Source organism: Festucalex cinctus, chromosome 10 (genome assembly GCF_051991245.1).
Source record: "Festucalex cinctus isolate MCC-2025b chromosome 10, RoL_Fcin_1.0, whole genome shotgun sequence".
NCBI lineage: Eukaryota > Metazoa > Chordata > Actinopteri > Syngnathiformes > Syngnathidae > Festucalex > Festucalex cinctus.
The window spans coordinates 10,184,647-10,207,728 of NC_135420.1; the positions used below are offsets into that span (position 1 = coordinate 10,184,647).

At 39.1% G+C, this 23,082-nt stretch overlaps 1 protein-coding gene and 2 long non-coding RNA genes across 6 annotated transcripts in view; 2 read left to right on the top strand and 1 right to left on the bottom strand.

Annotated features, from left to right (window-relative positions):
* Positions 1–23,082, bottom strand: part of anos1b (anosmin 1b) — a 109,002-nt gene that overhangs the window by 45,281 nt on the left and 40,639 nt on the right. For all 4 annotated transcript variants that reach the window (XM_077533303.1, XM_077533305.1, XM_077533304.1 and 1 more), the window contains 2 exons: positions 22,750–22,843; positions 22,051–22,288 (listed from right to left, as the gene is read on the bottom strand). In XM_077533303.1, coding sequence (XP_077389429.1) covers positions 22,051–22,288; positions 22,750–22,843 — 332 coding nt within the window. The remainder of the gene's footprint in view (positions 1–22,050; positions 22,289–22,749; positions 22,844–23,082) is intronic.
* LOC144026573 (uncharacterized) lies at positions 4,631–8,220 on the top strand. The gene is made up of 4 exons (XR_013285218.1): positions 4,631–4,675; positions 4,799–4,879; positions 5,437–5,604; positions 7,749–8,220. It is a non-coding gene; the product is annotated as an uncharacterized LOC144026573 (long non-coding RNA).
* Positions 15,375–20,056, top strand: LOC144026574 (uncharacterized). Its single transcript, XR_013285219.1, has 5 exons — positions 15,375–15,397; positions 16,828–16,872; positions 16,996–17,076; positions 17,623–17,790; positions 19,531–20,056. It is a non-coding gene; the product is annotated as an uncharacterized LOC144026574 (long non-coding RNA).

Below are 23,082 nucleotides of genomic sequence, written 5' to 3' on the forward strand. Positions count from 1 at the left end.
AGCCAAACTTTTTCAGGGTTTTTACTGTCTGGACCTGGATTCCCCAACCCTGATTACTCGTATGTCAACTTTCCTAGCTCACTGTGACTAACTGTTGTATAGTGACTGGCTAACAACACAACGCAACATTCCCTTGTGCTAATCTAAGTTCAACACAATGCAAAATAAAAAAAAAAAAAAAGACTGCAGAAAAATCCAATATTTCTGGGTACAGCTAAATCTATGTGGTTGAGTTATGTCAGTACATGTTTTCTCAGCTCGGATGATCAATGGCGGAGCCAGAGGGGTGGCACGTGCCCCTGCTGAAATGTGATTGGACCCAGCAGACGCCAAATGATTGACATATCACGGCACCGGCGCAGTGACGTCGCACGCCTTGCCGATGCAGCCTGCCAGCATTTTTTTTCAAGCAGACGCCTACTAATTGTTATGCCCCTCCTGAAGAGTGGCTGGCGCTACTTACGACAAAGCATTATAATCCACCTCACTAGGAGTCTGGAGAAGGAGAATCATCTGTTTTAAGGAGCAGTCTCCTGAGTACCGAGAATGCATGTTGGCGTTTGGCTATATCATGTTTGTTTGCCTGTGAGACGTGAGTGACTGTTTAAAATAACTTTTATGTTCAGATTATGGGTGTCAAAATTGTCACGTTATTATCTCGTTAACTTAAAGTGCCTTTAACGGCACTATTTTTTTTTTAACGCTCGATTAACGACCGCTCCTTATTTGGAAAGCCTCGACTCAGGGAATTCTAGTCACCACGCAGTAGAAACGTCCACGTCAAAACTACCCAATAGAAAAGCACTGGAGCTAAAATACAGTGTTTAAGGGGCAGAATATAGGTGGAGGAGCCATTTGGACTGTGTCTCACCACTACCACCCGTGCATTGCTTTGAAAGAACGCACTCGGTTAGCCGTTGCGTTCGCACCGAGCACCAAGAGGCGTCCATGGGCACTCTGAAACCCCTTGTGAGAGTAAAGAGCCGAATGGACGCCGTCTATACAGTTGGAGTGAGCCCAATCCTATTTATCTTTAAATGTGAGGCGTATTTTATTCAGCATCTCCACAAAATATCTCATCAAGGTGAAAGTGAAACTACCGATGTGTTCGCTGTAACAGTAGAGCGGCCTCAGCTGCGTCTCGCATCCGAGAACTTAACAAAATAAAAGCGCCTGACGTTATTAACTCATTTGCTCCCAAAGACGTATTTATACGTTTTTTGTATTTTTTATGCTAGAGCATACAAAAGGCTTTCATGCTGCCTCTGAACTGAAGAGAACGCTTGAATCAAAAGTAGTTATTACAAAAACGGCCAGCAGGTGGCAGCAGAGTATAAGAGATCAACCGGGGCCATGTTGCAAAAAACTCTTTTCCCCACTTTTTTAAACAGATTTGTGAATAATGATTGAACTTAGCTATATTCCAATGCTAATTGCTGCAAAACGGAAACATAAAAATATTTTTTTTTCCTAATGAAAGAAGAGATGCTACACCTTCTTTTGGTAGTTTCCATGTTTTTTACAACAAATAGAACACGATATTCTGTGGGCCTTTGCAAAATCAGTCAAAATCCAGTAAAACAGCTGGGAGTGAATGAGTTAAAAGGAGTCACTATAACACAATTTAGCAGTAATAAATTAAATGATACTGCCTAATGTGTGGGGATTGGCGTCAAGTTGTATTTTACAATTTTAAAATGTGCAGAAACTCGCAAGTTACTTATTGTTTAAAATTACAGAGCTATTAATATGAAAAGAACACATCGGTCGTTTCTGGTTCCTGTGCAGTAAAAATTCGTCATTTTACAATGCACATCCTATTTCACTTAACAAAATAAAAGCCTAGCACGAATGCATATATTTGTGGGGATTATGTTGTATTTTACAGTTTTAAAAATGTGCATAATTTCACAAGTTACCTCATGTTAAAACTTAGGCAGCTCCTAATATGAAAAGAGAAATGCATTGAGCTTTCACTATTGTCTTACAAATGCAATTATACCATGTTGTATTGATAGAAAAATGACCAAAACAAATCAGTCACGCTTTGGCTTGGTTTTACAGTACAGCACATATTTTATTTTTTATTTTTTTTAAACTTTTTTTTCTTGAATTGTTATGAAATTACTCTATCAATTAATTTTTAAATTCTTTTAATTGAATTGTGATGAAATTACTCTATCAATGACTAAAAAAAAACAAAACCATATTGAAATTGTAAATTTTATTGTAAATGTAGGTATAAATTGAGATATAAAATGTGCAATTAATGTGTGATTAATAGTCAGTTAATTATTGAAGTAATGCGATTAATTATGATTACAAATTTTAATCCACTGACACCTCCAGTTCAGATAGATTGTTTTGGACTGACATCAATAAGCAACGTAGTTTTGTGCAAGCTAAAAATAAGTATGTTGTTGTTGTTATGCAATACAATAGCACCCTCCAATGGTTGAAAGTTCAAACAGACACTAACTGACGTTTGCATTTACAGGTAGAAGTGGAGGATTTATTAACATTATTATTAATTAATCACATTAATAAATTATGTGGTTGTAAATGAAGTAGTAGTTGGAATAATAAATTTATTTTTCATAGGGTGTGTGGAAAATGAAACGACAAGGAGAGTTTGGCACTTAGACAGGATCTTTAGTCATACTGTAATACAAATTTGCATTATGTTCATATTATAATGTTATGTTGATAAAAGTACTGTAATTGCATGAATACAGTATCTGCGTGTGCGTGCAAGTTCATTCAAGTTAAACAGTGATGAATTATTATTTTTGTACATTTTATACATTCTTAATTAATAAATGGCACATTATGTGCAAAAATCTCCCCTGTGCTTAATATGTACTTAAATATATTTGAACTTCGATAGAGACTCCGATTGAAAGAAATTTTCATGAAAACAAATTTGGCATCATCTTTGGATGAAGTATCCTTGCCCCCCCCTGGCCCCCCTATTTATAAAAGTCTGGCTCCGCCACTGCCAATGATAATTGCTTTTCTAACTGAAAACAGCTGTATTTTGAGCATACAGTTTGCGCAAACATCCAAAGTAAAGAAAAGAAGGCAGATGTTATGTCGAAAGTCGTGAACTCTGCATACATTAAGCTTTTAATATAATATTGGAATAGCTCAGTAGATGCCCTCATTCTCTTCTTCATATCTGAAATTATTATGCAAGGTATGTACAGGGAGTCCTCGAGTTACGTCGGAGTTCCGTTCCTAGTCCTACGCTAGCGAAGTAACACGAATTTCGACTTAAAGGTGGATTCAGTGACGTTCTCGAAAAGTGGAAGCCAAACATCTGTTTATCACGTTTAAAAAAACTGCGCATGCGGAAGACTATCCTACCAGCTCTTCTGCTCGTCTTGGGGAAACGCCTCTCAAATGTCGCTAATGTCTGAGCTCATCTTCATCATCATCATCTTCATCAGTCCCTGCAGCCGGCCTCGCTTCATTCAGATGTCCTCTTGCGGCTCTCAGCTATTTTCAAAGTACGTGGTCAGCTCGGTGGAGCTACAACGATGAATGGCCGAATCCGAAGCTCACTACATGAAGCTAGCTACATGCTACAAACACTTGAAGTGCACATGCGCGGCTAGGAACGAGCATGCACGACGTCGATATGCAGATTGATTGACAGGATCGAGGAACAATCATGAAGATGATCACCCGGAAGACGCAGCCACAAAAATATCCTTGAACCCGCCTTGAAGTCGGATTTCCCCATTAAAGTCAATATTTCCGTAAAAAAATATTTGCATAAAAAATCTAAAAAACATCCATCCATCTTCTTGACCACCTACTCCTTACAAGGGTCGCAGGAGGTGCTTGAGCCTATCCCAGCTGGCTTCGGGCAGTAGGCGGGGTACACCCTGAACTGGTTGTCAGCCAATCGCAGGGCACACAGAGAACAAAGAACCATCCACACTCACAATCACACCTAGGGACAATTCAGACTGTTCAATTAACCTGCCATGCATGTCTTTGGAATGTGGGAGGAGACCGGCGTACCCGGAGAAAACCCACGCAGGCACAGGGAGAACATGCAAACTCCAAGCAGGAAGGCCGAAGCCTGGATTCGAACTTGCGTCCTCAGTACTGGGAGGTGGAAGTGCTAACCACTCACCCACCAAAATACCCATCTAAAATACACTAAAATAAAAAAATAAAATAAAAATAAATAAGATGCTGTACTTACCATTACTGCATAGAGGTGGATGGAAAAGAAGAGGATGAGGCTGATGTGGAAAAAAAAAAAGAGGGCGAAAAAGCCAAAGATATTCCCACAAGTGCACAAGCGCTAGCACTAGCTAAGGGCTAAATAGCGGACGAGGGGAAAACACTGCAGGCTATATGGCGGCCGGGGCCAAAATGGCGGCCTGAGCGTAAAGTCAATCATGTCAAAACGTCTTAGGTCAGTGCGCCTTAACTCTATACCTTTAACATATTAGCATAAAAACTTTCAGACAAAAACGGAAAATGTGCATGAAAAATCTACATTAAACCCCTTTACGGGCCTGAGCCAACCCACGGGCCATATGTTTGATACCCCTCCTTTATTTCAACGGTCAAGTACTAAACCACACCTACTTCTGTTTGTTCTTGCATATAGAGGAGCTCTTTCAACAAAGGACATTTCACTCTAAAGCCATACAAGGTATGCACACACTACATTTCTATTCCTAAATTATCATTTTATACAATGGTTAATACATCTACAAATTTCTTGTATGTTTATGAAGTATGACAATGTGTTTATTTCTACTTTGCTTTTCTACAGAACATGGACAAATTAGCCTTAGTCTCTTTTGATGAAGACCCCCAAATCATCTCCATACTCGACGAATACCAGCTTTTTTCCGTAAGTATACAATACACAAACAAAACAGGACAAATTTCTCAATCATATACAGTATGCCATATATGTATTACAGTTCTCGTTTATTTACAGGTTTGTTAAAGGCACTTTTCGTGTGTATTGCTGTTTCTAATGTTTCTCCACTACCATGTCTAGCCACTTATATCATGTAGAACACATGTACGCTGACCTTTTAGAGAAAATTGATGCTTACTTGCACAGTAGCCAGTAGCCACTAACTATCTTAACTACTTACCACTTAATTGACAAGAATAATTGACAAATTATTTCTTTTAGTGAAATGGTACTTTGTGCGTCTTATGCGTTTACCTGAAGAATGCTTTTCAACTCTTTCCTTAAAACCAATACATAGAGGTACTGTGTTCCTGTATAAATGTATCTATTTGTATATTCTTTCATACAAACTCATTTTGACACATACAACCATTGACTAACATGCAACATGCCCACAGATCTTTGGACCAACACATTTTACCTCTGCTATTTAGAATCATGGAATCTAACATGACTGATTTACATTGAATGCTTTGTCATTACAGGCTGCATGCATTGATCCTGCTGTCAGTCGCTACGACTTATATCAGCTCAGCCTTGATTTTCATTCCAAAATCATGAAACAACTGGAGGACCTGACTCAAGTCAATCGAGAACTTGAAAAACAAGTTGACTTCAAAACCATGCAAATGAAAGAACTCTATGATATGGTGGTAAGCTTTATGACACGTGGAACACACACAAACACTAACAGAGCAAACGTCCCCATTCTACACGTTGTGTATACAATGGTCATTTTTAACACATTCCTTTTTTCTGTTTGGAATATCTTGAAGGTAACACTGGACAGTTAACTGAAACACTGACTCGTTATTGAGCCATAATTTCTCAATGTATATAATGTGACTACACTTGTTTAGTTTCAATGTGACTGATATCATGTAGCTATGCTGTGATCTTGCCCTCTTTCATCCACTTATGGACACTTCAAAGCTCTTTTTTTCTTTTCCTGTATCTTCTCAAAGCAACTGACATATGCATGGAGAAGATTTTATTTAAATTCTATCATTAGGGCCCGAGCAGCGACTGCTGCGAGGTTCCTCTTGTGCCTGAAGGAATTCTTCTTCTTCATCATCTTTTTCTTTATTATTCTCCGCAAACAATTGTATTTTTGAGACACTAAATGTGAACAAAAACTCACCAAACCTTACACATACATCGGGCCTGGAGGAAAAATTGATATTTTAAAATTGCCATACATGATAACAGAAAAATGGCTCTGTAGCGCCCCCTACATAAGTTTAACGGATCCCTGTCCCGCTACGATTTTCCTACGGCTACGAAAATTGTGTGGCACCTGTAGCACATCCAGATGAACAAAAAACTCTTTGATAGGTATACCCTAAAATAGACAGGAAGTGAGGTATGAGTATTTTAATTTCCAATTTTGGCCCATTTTTGCACATTTACAGGGGTCATACTTTTGACCCCTTCTCCTACACGGTTAACCCGATTGATTTCAAATTTGGGCTGTACCATCTCAACAAATAAAAAAAATCTAAAGTTTTTGACATACTATATGATGGGGACGGAGCAAATTTAGAGTTTCAAAACTTTCTAAACGTAGCATTGGCGTTTGTCCGTTTAACCAAGAGCTACAAAAATTGGTAGACATATGTAACAGCCTACAACCTACAAAAAAAGCGTTGGTGCCATGTTCTAAACCTAACAGGAAATACCCCTGAGGCGGGGCATCAAATTTTGCATTTCAAAATTCTTACTTAATGATGGATTCCTGGTTGTATGTTTCATCTAGACTCTTCAAATTTTGGTACTTCTAGGTCCTAGAGGTACCAAAATTTGAAGACATATGTAACAGCACTCACGGTACAAAAAGACTCTTTTTGATCCATAAAACATTTACATTTAGACAGTCCTTGTTCTATGTAACAGTACCCCAACGTGCCAGCACCCCGACGTGCAAGTACACCAAAGTGGTGTTCAATAGCGCCCTCTATACATTTTTATGGACCATTTCCGATTGTATGATTGAGCTAGATTTGGGGGAAAATTGGGAGGCATACCTATTTAGTTGTATGCTAAACTTAAAAGGATATCCGCCATTTTGATTTTATTTTGGGAACTGCACACCATCTTTGGGCTTTGGATGAAACTTTGCACACACAAGGCTTGGCAAAAACATTTTCCCCAGTCCTTGTCCTATTTGACAGTACCCCAACGTGCCAGTACCCGACGTGCAAGTACCACAACGTGGTCCGGGTTGCGAGGGTCCTTTTGCTGCTCGCAGCTGTAGTTATTATTATATTTATGTCTTTACCCTGATTATGATGTTTCTATACGCTATATAAAAAAAACTTGAGTTGAGTTGAGTAGATTTTTTGGACATACTGTGACTTGACATTTACAATGCTAATTCTTACTAAGAGGTAATCAAACACCACAATATTTTCCTGCAATATATTCTGCATGTATCTGGACACACCATGCCAAATGTTACACTTACATAACCATTTATTTACCTGTAGTATCCTTACTTTTGTACATCATTTCATCACACATTAATCCTAAAGCATTGCTTTTTGACCCCTAGGACCCAACAATACAAATTTGGAGTTTATTACTTTGTGCTGGCCCGAGCTATCGGATTTAATAACAGGCAATGACTATAAATATAAGATCACCGTCAAATATTACATGTGTAATGTCCATATACAGTTCATAACTTAATATATAACATGCATTTGTATTAAGACACAACCATGCTACAAATATGCACGCATGACTGTTCTGTAAACTACACATGATTATTCACTCATTGTTTGTTCTTTCTGTACAGATGGAGCAATGCTACCACACAGATAAAAGAAGCCACTGAGGACTTGCACGAAGATGATGATCACGGTATAAGAGGACAGGTTAAACCCCCCTGACGCTTTAGCCCACGGGTTAAAGCGTCCTAGGACTAATTCATTCCCGGAGGTTAAAGTGTCCTAGGATAGATTATACCCTAACCCAAACCCTTTGACCCCCGGGATTCATCTGTCCTAGGACGATGTTACCCCAGGTTAAAGTGTTGGCAGGGTTAATTAATCTGTCCTGTTACAACATCTATACATAAAGAGTTGCATTCCTCTCCTGTCCCATCTCTAGCACTCTCTTTCCTCTCTTCTACTTACAATACCTAGGCCTGCTCATGTCCTTTATTCCCCCTTTAGATGATGTCATTAGCCTGCTTCAAAGCCACCTTTTGTAATAACTGTCACACATATTTACTGTTTGCTGGACCCTATAAAAATGTCACAATACTACATTGTCATGAATTTGTTTTCAAATAAACATGATGCCCTGCGATTGGTTGGCAACCAGTCCAGAGTGTCCCCCGCCTACTGCCCAGAGCCAGCTGAGATAGGCGCCAGCAGCTCCCGCGACCCTTGTGAGGAATAAGCGGTCAAGAAAATGGATGGATGGATGGATGGAATAAACATGATGCTGGTTTTGAGTCTAAACATGAGAGACACTTCATGAAACTTTGCACACACATCAGCCTAGCTAACTTTGTGAAAATTGGGAGAAACTTTGCAGACACAAGGCATGACAAATACATTTCATTTTTCCACATTCCTTGTCTATGTAACAGTACCCCAACGTGCAAGTACCCCAACTTGCATATGCAACAACATGGCCCAGGTTCCGAGGGCCCTTTATAGCTGCTTGCAACTCTATTTTTTTTTTCTTCCATATTAGTGTTGTTCCGATACCATTTTTTGGCCCCCGATACAGATACCCAGCTTTGCAGTATCGGCCGATACCATAGCGATACTTAAGTTTTTTGTTTTTTTCCCCTCAACATGAAAAAGCTGTCCTGCTATTGGTTCAGAGCATTCAAGGGCCAATAGGATATCTTAGATCAGCATGCAGTGAACATGTCACATTCCAGTGAATGTCGTGCACCAGCAAGACACAAGATGCTGCATCCAAAATCCGATTTTAGCGTTGGAATTAATGGTATCGCCATGTTACTTGTGAGTACTGACTGATACCGAAACCACTGTTTTAATGCAGTATCAGCACGTCTGCCGATACCAGTATCGTTATCGGAACAACACTAATATCACCACAAATGTCAGCTTTATGCTTCATGTTTCAAGTAGGATTAAATTAAAGTCAAATATAAAGCCACAACTGTTACTCGAAACAACTTTGCCGATTCATGTACGTCTCCCGAGTAATGCCCCCGCCCGCGCGGACGCCGCGGAGCGCATATTGTGGACTTTTGATGACGTAGAGGTCGGATATATGCGACCTGGCCGTTTAGGCTGTCGTCGCATTGCAAAAATTCGGATAGGTATCCGATCTAGGACCATGTAAGAAAGTCACCCAGGTCGGATATGAAATAAATCGAAATTGAGCCGTTCAGACTGACATAAAAAAAAAAAAAGTCAGATATAGGTCGCATTTGGGCAAAAAAAATAAAATCTGATCTGGGTCGCATTTGCCTGCAGTGTGAACATAGTCTAAAAACCCTGCCACAAATTGGCTTTTGTCACAGGTTCCTCTAATCAACTAGCAAACGAGTTTGTCTCCACCTGTTATGGTTAAAGCCAAACTTTTTCAGGGTTTTTACTGTCTGGACCTGGATTCCCCAACCATGATTACTCGTATGTCAACTTTCCTAGCTCACTGTGACTAACTGTTGTATAGTGACTGGCTAACAACACAACACAACATTCCCTTATCCCCTATCTGGCATTAAAAGGAGTCACTATAACACAATTTAGCAGTAATAAATTAAATGATACTGCCTAATGTGTGGGGATTGGCGTCAAGTTGTATTTTACAATTTTAAAATGTGCAGAAACTCGCAAGTTACTTATTGTTTAAAATTACAGAGCTATTAATATGAAAAGAACACATCGGTCGTTTCTGGTTCCTGTGCAGTAAAAATTCGTCATTTTACAATGCACATCCTATTTCACTTAACAAAATAAAAGCCTAGCACAAATGCATATATTTGTGGGGATTATGTTGTATTTTACAGTTTTAAAAATGTGCATAATTTCACAAGTTACTTCATGTTAAAACTTAGGCAGCTCCTAATATGAAAAGAGAAATGCATTGAGCTTTCACTATTGTCTTACAAATGCAATTATACCATGTTGTAGTGATAGAAAAATGACCAAAACAAATCAGTCACGCTTTGGTTTGGTTTTACAGTACAGCACATTTTTATTTTTTTTTTAACTTTTTTTTCTTGAATTGTTATGAAATTACTCTATCAATTAATTTTTAAATTATTTTAATTGAATTGTGATGAAATTACTCTATCAATGACTAAAACAAAACAAAACCATATTGAAATTGTACATTTTATTGTAAATGTAGGTATAAATTGAGATATAAAATGTGCAATTAATGTGTGATTAATAGTCAGTTAATTATTGAAGTAATGTGATTAATTATGATTACAAATTTTAATCCACTGACACCTCTAGTTCAGATAGATTGTTTTGGACAATTGTATCTGATTGCAGACCGCAGAACGGAACACTACGCCCCCAAGCACGGAACACTCCTCCCCCAGCGGAACACTACGCCCCCGCAGGCTACGGGTAGTCTTAGAGGACAAAAGTAGAAACTTTATTGCAAAAACCACATAAACGTACCACATACGAAACAGACTATTTAGAAACAGAATAGTAACTTAATGCAATTAATGGCGCGACAAACTAAACTTTATTGCAACAAACACACAAACGTAGCACATATGAAAAAGACTATTTCCACAAAGTTATGAGGTGGAAATAGTATTTTAAAGCTGGTTTAATTGTGATATACATACAAAATGTTATTTTTTGTTAGCCATCTTTAAAATATATTTTTCCATAAAGGCCTACAACAAGCAATACTAGGTGGTATATTTATGACAAAAAGTAGCCTACTTAATCATTTTTCACAAAATTCCTCTCCAAACATGATTTTATGATACATGTAAGCATTATGTAATGTACATGCTTCTGTAACTTCAAATAACCACTCTCATTTTTTTGTTTTCCAAATCACATTTATTTTGTCACATAAATTTATGCAGTTGCTGCAGCGTCTGTGAATGTTGTAATCTGAATAAAAACCTATGAGTTCTCCTCTTTTTCCATGTCCCCAGAACCCTTTATATTTTTTAAATATAGAATTGCATTGGATGCAAGGGGTGAGGCAATAGGGGATCCTGTACATCTTTTTAAAATCAGGTGAAAATGCACTCCAGTTGACGACACCTGGTAGATAGATAGACATACAGACAGACAGTCAAGTCATCTTATGTATATAGTGCTTTCAAACAGCCTTACCCCGGGTTTTCACTGGATGCGGTTGCGGTGCGGTTGCGGTGCGGTGCGTCTTGACTGCGTGCTCCGGACGGGTCAATTTTTTTGTCAATCCACACCGGCTCCGCACAGCTGCGGTCCGGCAGCACCGTCGCCGCCCACTTCCCAACGTGTCTCGCGGGACCGCGCGCGCGCGATCATGTGGCATTTCACAACGAGAGGTGGACTTCTTTTGATTTAACATTTTCTTCTTCTTCTGCTATGAGATTCCATGCAGCATCCTTTTTTTGGTTGTCCTTGTAAAGTATATTATTAACGAGAGTCGGGTCAGTGCGGGTCCACTCTTTATTTCTGTCTTCCCCGTCCGGCTGCCGCTCAGTACGGCAAGCAAGCGAGACGGGCACAACAAGCAATCGCGAACATCAAACTCACAATACATTTCAGTCCTTATAAAAAAGGATGTGCCGTGTCATATATTATTTTGTGGTTTTCCACCTCCAATATAAACCTCTCCTCGTCCATGTTCGCTGGTGTCTAAACCGTGAATGAGCACATGGCCCGGCGACGCCCACGTCACGTTTTGCTGAAAAACTTGCGAAATAGGAGCTGGCGAGTGTTTTATTCTGAAAGGTAACCGGAAATGTATTTTGAAACTGCCTCGGTCTTCCTGTCCCGCTCGATGTGTTTTGTGCTAGCTTGCCATTTGCCGGAGGCCTACCGCTGCGGCGTCCGGCAAAAATAGAAAATAGGTCTATCCTTGCGGAAGGCCTGCGGCACGCCGCAGCTGAGACGCAGTCGACACGCAACGCACCCGCAAGCGGTGTAAACTGCACCATTCGAATGAATGGAATCTAATTGCTTGCGTCGCCGGACCGCACCGCAACCGCATCCAGTGAAAACCCGGGGTTAGCTGTCACATAGATAGATAGATAGACAGACAGACAGACAGACAGACAGACAGACAGACAGACAGATAGAGAGACAGACAGAATTTATTTATTTTTGTCCACCCATCCATTATCTTAACCACTTATCCTCATGATCCCCACTCCCTCACAACTTACTGTCTAGCCACTGAAAATGTGCTTCCCTACGAAATGATTCTTATCTGATGATCATCCAGAATCGGGTGCATGTCAGGGTCAGCACGTGGATTGCGCCTTCGCCATCATTGAGGACAGCAAGAATCAGGATGGACCGTAAAATCTCCTCTGGTAGCTGTGAACATAACCGCATAAACTAAAAATAGACTGGTCTTCATCATCAATATGATCATCATTATCTTCTTCGAACAAGAGTAGTGCAATGAAGAATTCCTTATCAGCATGTTTTTGTAGCTTTCACATAATTTGTTTATATTGTATAAATGTCAGAGCCACATGATTCTCTGATAAAGATGCAATATTAAAGTCTCTACTCTGTGTAGTTCTTTTTGACTAGCCAGTGAGTGTATATCATCAGTTCATAACTGTGCTTCACCTCCAAAATTTAAAATACATAAATAAAAATTGTTGCATGCATGCCTGAGAGATGGAAGCGACCACTCTCTCTGCAGAAGGCTTCTTGACCTTGGTTGCTGACATCTGACGTTCCTCCTTAAATTCATGGGAATGGGATTAATTATATGTTTTGGACATGTATACACTACAATGACAATTTGCATAGATTAATTGGGGTTTGGAAAATTCTGTCCATTATTCTTACCTTGGCATTCTCATCTATTTTCCTGTTTCTGGAAATGCGAGCCAGCCTTATTTCTGTGCATTAGGTTAGAAAAAGCTTTTCAAATTTGAAAGGTCTTTCTTTAAAAGTCTGTGTCATTTGTTTAATTGTAATTTTCTATATAGAGTACTAGTGGCATCCATTACTTGGCATCAGTATCAGTGAGTACTTTTTAGGTTGTACCGAAATGTATTCATCATTCACAAAATTAACAATACATTCTTTTTCATATTTATATAAATTGTTTACCATGGCAACTAAGAAAGAATTGCCATATTGACAAAAATTAAATTGATTATAGTGGACTTCAAACTACAACATACCTTCATGACAAATTGCCGTCTTATCATGAGTTTGCAGATGTGCCACAACATATGCAAACTCTCCACCTTTGGCACAAATGCTGCATCTGTATCGGTTCAAGCCTTCCAAAATGGGTGCTGGTAGGTGTCCATCTTTATAGACGGTTCGATGAAGCTGAGTGCAAATTAGAACACATTTTATTTGTATAAATCGTTTGTCATCCGACTGTAGAATTGGGCAATTACAATCCAAAAACATACCAACATAAATACAAAAAACTGGACTCATGTAAAGATTTCTTAACATTCATGCCACAACAGAGTAAAATTATGTTATTATTCAAATCCCATCGATACATTAATGGTAATTAATTACGTAGCTACGCTATACAGGCCTATCTGCTGCAAATATGTGATGTATTGGGCTTACACCATTTTGCATTACGTACAGCGTCATGGTGGATTCCCCATTTGCAAGTTACTACTTTTAGGTCATCATATTGTACGGTACACAGGTTCAAACTATTGTTCCATGTGAAATAACAATTGGAATTCAACGAGAGAGATAAGGAAGAAAAACATTGTGTTCCACTAAATCATTTCAATTCATTTTTCAAACTTTCTGTGCGGGAAATGAACTTTTCTTTAGCGACCTATGTGCTAATGTTCATTAAATAAAATACATGTCCACTTACTTTCTGCTCCCGACTCGTCATTTTACAAATTATTTTGTGTCGTCCCCGGGAACTTTTTGAGAACTAAGAGGTTGTGATAATGGTGGAATGATTTCGTTTCGTAGTTCTCGTGGCGACCGCAAACTGCAGAGAAGTTGAGAACAACACTACTGGATCACGACAGCAGCGTCACTTTCCGTCAATCAAGAGCATAGGGGCGTTCCGTTCCGTGGGCGTTCCGTTCCGTGGGCGTTCCGTTCCCAGTCTGCGGTCTGCAATCAGACCCTTCTCGTTTTGGACGGACATCAATAAGCAACGTAGTTTTGTGCAAGCTAAAAATAAGTATGTTGTTGTTGTTATGCAATACAATAGCACCCTCCAATGGTTGAAAGTTCAAACAGACACTAACTGACGTTTGCATTTACAGGTAGAAGTGGAGGATTTATTAACATTATTATTAATTAATCACATTAATAAATTATGTGGTTCTAAATGAAGTAGTAGTTGGAGTAATAAATTTATTTTTCATAGGGTGTGTGGAAAATGAAACGACAAGGAGAGTTTGGCACTTAGACACGATCTTTAGTCATACTGTAATACAAATTTGCATTATGTTCATATTATAATGTTATGTTGATAAAAGTACTGTAATTGCATGAATACAGTATCTGCGTGTGCGTGCAAGTTCATTCAAGTTAAACAGTGATGAATTATTATTTTTTGTACATTTTATACATTCTTAATAAACGGCACATTATGTGCAAAAATCTCCCCTGTGCTTAATATGTACTTAAATATATTTGAACTTCGATAGAGACTCCGATTGAAAGAAATTTTCATGAAAACAAATTTGGCATCATCTTTGGATGAAGTATCCTTGCCCCCCCCGGCCCCCCTATTTATAAAAGTCTGGCTCCGCCACTGCCGATGATAATTGCTTTTCTAACTGAAAACAGCTGTATTTTTATGGAGAGAAATTTGTGTCTTTATTTTCAATCAAACAAAAAAGGAATTTGCAATCAAAAAAAAATTTCAATCAAACAAAAAGGGGATTTGCAATCAAAAAAAAAATTCAATCAAACAAAAAGGGGATTTGCAACCTCAAATAAATTTTAATCAAACAAAAAAGGGTTTTCATATAAAATAAAAATTTGCAAACAAAAAAAGAACATTTCAAACATGGATTTGTATTTTAATAAAATCTTTTGCAAGTATTTTTTTCGTTTTGTTTGCGAATCTGTTTTTTGGTTGCGGATCTGTTTTTTGATTGAAACCTGTTTTTTGGTTGCGAATCTTTTTCTGTGTTGTGTGGGCGGGGTCCTCCGTTCAACCGATGATAGAAGCCTTGTCATTGGTCAGCTTGGAAGCCGCTGCGACAACTTTCATTGGTCAGATAGGAATGGGGGTGTGACAATGTTCGTCTGACTATTTCCTGGTTCATTTTGTCCAGTCGCCGGCAGCATCGAGGTAAATATGACACCCCCTCCCACTTCTAGTTTTCCGTTTTGTTTATCTGACATTTATCTAAAAGCAACCCGTGATCTATCGTTTATCCGGTGATTTGTTCTAACCATTACAATTAACGTAATCACTCACTCAGCATTGCTTAGCCATGTTAGCTAGCTAGGTAACTGATGGTCCGATACATGAGTCAGTCATGAAGCTATGTTGTTGGCAGTCAAAACACAAATATACGGCTAATTTGGGATAGCTGTTAGGATGAAGTTTTTTTTTGTTTTTTTTTATACTCATAAAGAAACCTTTGCATTTGTTTCACATACAGGCAGGGCTGGGAATCGAATTTATTTACACTAGCTGCTTCCCCTAAATCTTGGATGTTTGAAGTAGAGATTAAATTCGTGATAATTCTGTGATTATTATTTATTGGTCCTGGTTGTTTACTGTACGAGTCAGGTTGAAAAAGAGGGGGAACTCATGCACCGTCAAAGAGGTGACACTGCTACTACTAGGCCACGTAACCGTTTGATTTTGGTTAGTCTAGTCATGAATCGTGATGTTTTGTTGGTACGAGAAACGGCCCAAATAAACGGCCTGCTGAGATAGCTGTTATTATGCTTATTCACCACCTACTCCTTACAAGGGTCGCAGGAGGTGCTTGAGCCTATCCCAGCTGGCTTCGGGCAGTAGGCGGGGTACACCCTGAACTGGTTGCCAGCCAATCGCAGGGCACACAGAGAACAAAGAACCATCCACACTCACAATCACACCTAGGGACAATTCAGACTGTTCAATTAACCTGCCATGCATGTCTTTGGAATGTGGGAGGAGACCGGCGTACCCGGAGAAAACCCACGCAGGCACGGGGAGAACATGCAAACTCCAAGCAGGAAGGCCGAAGCCTGGATTTGAACTTGCGTCCTCAGTACTGGGAGGTGGAAGTGCTAACCACTCACCCACCAAAATACCCATCTAAAATACACTAAAATAAAAAAATAAAATAAAAATAAATAAGATGCTGTACTTACCATTACTGCATAGAGGTGGATGGAAAAGAAGAGGATGAGGCTGATGTGGAAAAAAAAGAGGGCGAAAAAGCCAAAGATATTCCCACAAGTGCACAAGCGCTAGCACTAGCTAAGGGCTAAATAGCGGACGAGGGGAAAACACTGCAGGCTATATGGCGGACGGGGCCAAAATGGCGGCCTGAGCGTAAAGTCAATCATGTCAAAACGCCTTAGGTCAGTGCGCCTTAACTCTATACCTTTAACATATTAGCATAAAAACTTTCAGACAAAAACGGAAAATGTGCATGAAAAATCTACATTAAACCCCTTTACGGGCCTGAGCCAACCCACGGGCCATATGTTTGATACCCCTCCTTTATTTCAACGGTCAAGTACTAAACCACACCTACTTCTGTTTGTTCTTGCATATAGAGGAGCTCTTTCAACAAAGGACATTTCACTCTAAAGCCATACAAGGTATGCACACACTACATTTCTATTCCTAAATTATCATTTTATACAATGGTTAATACATCTACAAATTTCTTGTATGTTTATGAAGTATGACAATGTGTTTATTTCTACTTTGCTTTTCTACAGAACATGGACAAATTAGCCTTAGTCTCTTTTGATGAAGACCCCCAAATCATCTCCATACTCGACGAATACCAGCTTTTTTCCGTAAGTATACAATACACAAACAAAACAGGACAAATTTCTCAATCATATACAGTATGCCATATATGTATTACAGTTCTCGTTTATTTACAGGTTTGTTAAAGGCACTTTTCGTGTGTCTTGCTGTTTCTAATGTTTCTCCACTACCATGTCTAGCCACTTATATCATGTAGAACACATGTACGTTGACCTTTTAGAGAAAATTGATGCTTACTTGCACAGTAGCCACTAACTATCTTAACTACTTACCACTTAATTCACAAGACTAATTGACAAATTATTTCTTTTAGTGAAATGGTACTTTGTGCGTCTTATGCGTTTACCTGAAGAATGCTTTTCAACTCTTTCCTTAAAATACATAGCGGCACTGTGTTCCTGTATAAATGTATCTATTTGTATATTCTTTCATACAAACTCATTTTGACACATACAACCATTGACTAACATGCAACATGCCCACAGATCTTTGCACCAACACATTTTACCTCTGCTATTTAGAATCATGGAATCTAACATGACTGATTTACATTGAATGCTTTGTCATTACAGGCTGCATGCATTGATCCTGCTGTCAGCCGCTACGACTTATATCACCTCAGCCTTGATTTTCATTCCAAAATCATGAAACAACTGGAGGACCTGACTCAAGTCAATCGAGAACTTGAAAAACAAGTCGACTTCAAAACCATGCAAATGAAAGAACTCTATGATATGGTGGTAAGCTTTATGACACGTGGAACACACACAAACACTAACAGAGCAAACGTCCCCATTCTACACGTTGTGTATACAATGGTCATTTTTAACACATTCCTTTTTTCTGTTTGGAATATCTTGAAGGTAACACTGGACAGTTAACTGAAACACTGACTCGTTATTGAGCCATAATTTCTCAATGTATATAATGTGACTACACTTGTTTAGTTTCAATGTGACTGATATCATGTAGCTATGCTGTGATCTTGCCCTCTTTCATCCACTTATGGACACTTCAAAGCTCTTTTTTTCTTTTCCTGTATCTTCTCAAAGCAACTGACATATGCATGGAGAAGATTTTATTTAAATTCTATCATTAGGGCCCGAGCAGCGACATAAGTTTAACGGATCCCTGTCCCGCTACGATTTTCCTACGGCTACGAAAATTGTGTGGCACCTGTAGCACATCCAGATGAACAAAAAACTCTTTGATAGGTATACCCTAAAATAGACAGGAAGTGAGGTATGAGTATTTTAATTTCCAATTTTGGCCCATTTTTGCACATTTACAGGGGTCATACTTTTGCCCCCTTCTCCTACACGGTTAACCCGATTGATTTCAAATTTGGGCTGTATCATCTCAACAAATAAAAAAAATCTAAAGTTTTTGACATACTATATGATGGGGATGGAGCAAATTTAGAGTTTCAAAACTTTCTAAACGTAGCATTGGCGTTTGTCCGTTTAACCAAGAGCTACAAAAATTGGTAGACATATGTAACAGCACTCACGGTACAAAAAAACTCTTTTTGATCCATAAAACATTTACATTTAGACAGTCCTTGTTCTATGTAACAGTACCCCAACGTGCCAGCACCCCGACGTGCAAGTACACCAAAGTGGTGTTCAATAGCGCCCTCTATACATTTTTATGGACCATTTCCGATTGTATGATTGAGCTAGATTTGGGGGAAAATTGGGAGGCATACCTATTTAGTTGTATGCTAAACTTAAAAGGAAATCCGCCATTTTGATTTTATTTTGGGAACTGCACACCATCTTTGGGCTTTGGATGAAACTTTGCACACACAAGGCTTGGCAAAAACATTTTCCTCAGTCCTTGTCCTATTTGACAGTACCCCAACGTGCCAGTACCCGACGTGCAAGTACCACAACGTGGTCCGGGTTGCGAGGGTCCTTTTGCTGCTCGCAGCTGTAGTTATTATTATATTTATGTCTTTACCCTGATTATGATGTTTCTATACGCTATATAAAAAAACTTGAGTTGAGTTGAGTAGATTTTTTGGACATACTGTGACTTGACATTTACAATGCTAATTCTTACTAAGAGGTAATCAAACACCACAATATTTTCCTGCAATATATTCTGCATGTATCTGGACACACCATGCCAAATGTTACACTTACATAACCATTTATTTACCTGTAGTATCCTTACTTTTGTACATCATTTCATCACACATTAATCCTAAAGCATTGCTTTTTGACCCCTAGGACCCAACAATACAAATTTGGAGTTTATTACTTTGTGCTGGCCCGAGCTATCGGATTTAATAACAGGCAATGACTATAAATATAAGATCACCGTCAAATATTACATGTGTAATGTCCATATACAGTTCATAACTTAATATATAACATGCATTTGTATTAAGACACAACCATGCTACAAATATGCACACATGACTGTTCTGTAAACTACACATGATTATTCACTCATTGTTTGTTCTTTCTGTACAGATGGAGCAATGCTACCACACAGATAAAAGAAGCCACTGAGGACTTGCACGAAGATGATGATCACGGTATAAGAGGACAGGTTAAACCCCCCTGACGCTTTAGCCCACGGGTTAAAGCGTCCTAGGACTAATTCATTCCCGGAGGTTAAAGTGTCCTAGGATAGATTATACCCTAACCCAAACCCTTTGACCCCCGGGATTCATCTGTCCTAGGACTATGTTACCCCAGGTTAAAGTGTTGGCAGGGTTAATTAATCTGTCCTGTTACAACATCTATACATAAAGAGTTGCATTCCTCTCCTGTCCCATCTCTGGCACTCTCTTTCCTCTCTTCTGATTACAATACCTAGGCCTGCTCATGTCCTTTATTCCCCCTTTAGATGATGTCATTAGCCTGCTTCAAAGCCACCTTTTGTAATAACTGTCACACATATTTACTGTTTGCTGGACCCTATAAAAATGTCACAATACTACATTGTCATGAATTTGTTTTCAAATAAACATGATGCTGGTTTTGAGAGTCTAAACATGAGAGACACTTCATGAAACTTTGCACACACATCAGCCTAGCTAAATTTGTGAAAATTGGGAGAAACTTTGCAGACACAAGGCATGACAAATACATTTCATTTTTCCACAGTCCTTGTCTATGTAACAGTATCCCAACGTGCAAGTTCCCCAACTTGCATATGCAACAACATGGCCCAGGTTCCGAGGGCCCTTTATAGCTGCTTGCAGCTCTAGTTTTTTTTCTTTTTTCTCTTTCATCTCATGGAGACCTCTCCTTTGTTTCTCCCCTAACTATTATGTCACGTCATTGCCGCGCGTAATAAATATTATTAATAATATTAGTGTTGTTCCGATACCATTTTTTGGCCCCCGATGCAGATACCAAGCTTTGCCGATACCATACCGATACTTAGGTTTTTTTTTTTTTTTCCCCTCAACATGAAAAAGCTGTCCTGCTATTGGTTCAGAGCATTCAAGGGCCAATAGGATATCTTAGATCTTAGAACATGTCACATACCAGTGAATATCGTGCACCAGCAAGACACAAGATGCTGCATCCAAAATCCCATTTTAGCGTTGGAACTAGTGGTATCGGCATGTTACTTGTGAGTACTGACAGATACTGAAACCACTGTTTTAATGCAGTATCAGCACGTTGCCGATACCAGTATCGGTATCGGAACAACACTAATTAATATCACCACAAATGTCAGCTTTATGCTTCATGTTTCAAGTAGGATTCAATTAAAGTCAAATATAAAGCCACAACTGTTACTCGAAACAACTTTGCCGATTCATGTACGTCTCCCGAGTAATGCCCCCGCCCGCGCGGACGCCGCGGAGCGCATATTGTGGACTTTTGATGGCGTAGAGGTCGGATATATGCGACCTGGCCGTTTAGGCTGCGGTCGCATTGCAAAAATTCAGATACGTATCTGATCTAGGAGCACATATGAAAGTGACTCAGGTCGGATATGAAAAAAATCGGAATTGAGCCGTTCAGACTGACATAAAAAAAGTCAGATACAGGTCGCATTTGGGCAAAAAGAATAAAATCTGATCTGAGTCGCATTTGCCTGCAGTGTGAACATAGTCTAAAAACCCTGCCACAAATTGGCTTTTGTCACAGGTGACTCTAATCAACTAGCAAACGAGTTTGTCTCCACCTGTTATGGTTAAAGCCAAACTTTTTCAGGGTTTTTACTGTCTGGAGCTGGATTCCAGAACGCTGATTACTCATATGTCTGTATGACATACATACTGTCCTAGCTCACTGTGACTGACTGTTGTATAGTGACTGGCTAACAACACAATGTAACATTCCCTTGTGCTAATCTGAGTTCAACACAATGCAAAAAAACAACAACAAAAACTGCAGAAAAGTCAAATTTTTCTGGCTTCATTATGAGTTATGTCAGTGCTTTAGCGTCAGACTAACATGTTTTCTTAGTGCCGATGATAATTGCTTGTCTGACTGAAAACAACTGTAATTTGAGCATACAGTTTGCACAAAACATCCAAAGAAAAGAAGGCGGATATGTCGAAAGTCTTGAACTCTGCATCCATTAAGCTTTTAATATAATATTGGAATAGCTCAGTAGATGCCCTCATTCTCTTATTCATATCTGAAATTATTATGCAAGGTATGTACAGGGAGTCCTCAAGTCAAAGTCAAAATGCCTTCGGTCGAGTGCGCCTTAACTCGAGGACTCCCTGTATCTGCAATATCTTTTAAGTATGCTGCATTCTGTGTGCTGTATTATACCTTTAACATATTAGCATAAAAACTTTCACACAAAAACGGAAAATGTGCATGAAAATCTCTAAAGCAGGCCTCAGATTCTTTCAAATGTTATACACTGTCCTGAAGCTATGCTCCTTTTCAAGTATTTTTCATGACCAAACAAACTCAGATTTAAAGTAATCGGATTACCACTACTTCCTCTGCCCCTCCCCGTCTATCACCGCATTGTCTAATCGGTGTGACGAAAGGTAGGAAACATTTCCTTACCCCGTGAGTTACTCTGCTGTTGCTCCTTTTTTTGCTCTCCTGGTGTGCATGTGGCTGTGTAAACTTGGTGCGCATGTTGTTATGTAACTCATGTGTGTTGGCACGATCTGGGCGGGTGTGTTTTTGTGTCCTATGTCGAGACATCCAGGTGACTCTGAAGTTGTGGACTGGCAAGTCTCCATCCTGAGGGGGGTCCCAGTGTATTAAGACAGCCACAGTGGTCCCACTTCCCGCTGACCTATGGAGAGAGGTCAAGATGTCAAAACACACCAGACATAAAAGTCAAACCAACTTTCCCTTTCTTTGGGGTTGTGTTTTGTGTCTCTGTTGCTGTTTTTCCTGTTGCGGTTCTGAATAGTGTACTTGTCTGTGCATTTTCATTCTATGGTGTTTGTTTGATGGTATGTTAGTGGTTTGGAGTATGGTGGATGTGTGGTTATGGCCTGTTTTTTGTTGATCAAAAATAAAGTTGGAAAAAAATTCAAGTAATTGATGTTGCAGAGAAATGGCTCTTTGTTTGTCAACTGATTTCATTGTGGCTTTTCTAACTTCTTTGACCTTTCTGTGACTATGGGCAGTGGCAGCTCAAAATGTTTACTAGTTTATTTTGAAGGGAAAACACAGTAAACAGAGAGTCAAATTAGATTTGAAACAACAGCACCAGCAAGGAAAATCTATGTGATTAAATTTGCTCAATACCTTTCTGTGAAGTGAGATCCTGCTTGTGAAGTTATCCCAACCAGAGTTTGGTTGCTCACTCGAATATTTTTGGGAGGTTCTGGAGGCGACGGATCTGCAGCAAAAGAAAAAGACTTTGTCATTCAAGCTATAATATCTACAAATCAGACTTTAATCACATGGAATCTGGCCTAACAACTAGTCATACAATATGTTAAACATTAATTAACAATATGTAACAATCAGAAGTATTTCAATAAAATAAAAGCTTCAACATATCTCAACTTCAGACCCTGCCATGACAGAGGGAGGAAAGCAAATTTCCTCGACTCAGCCAATTAGATTAATAGCATG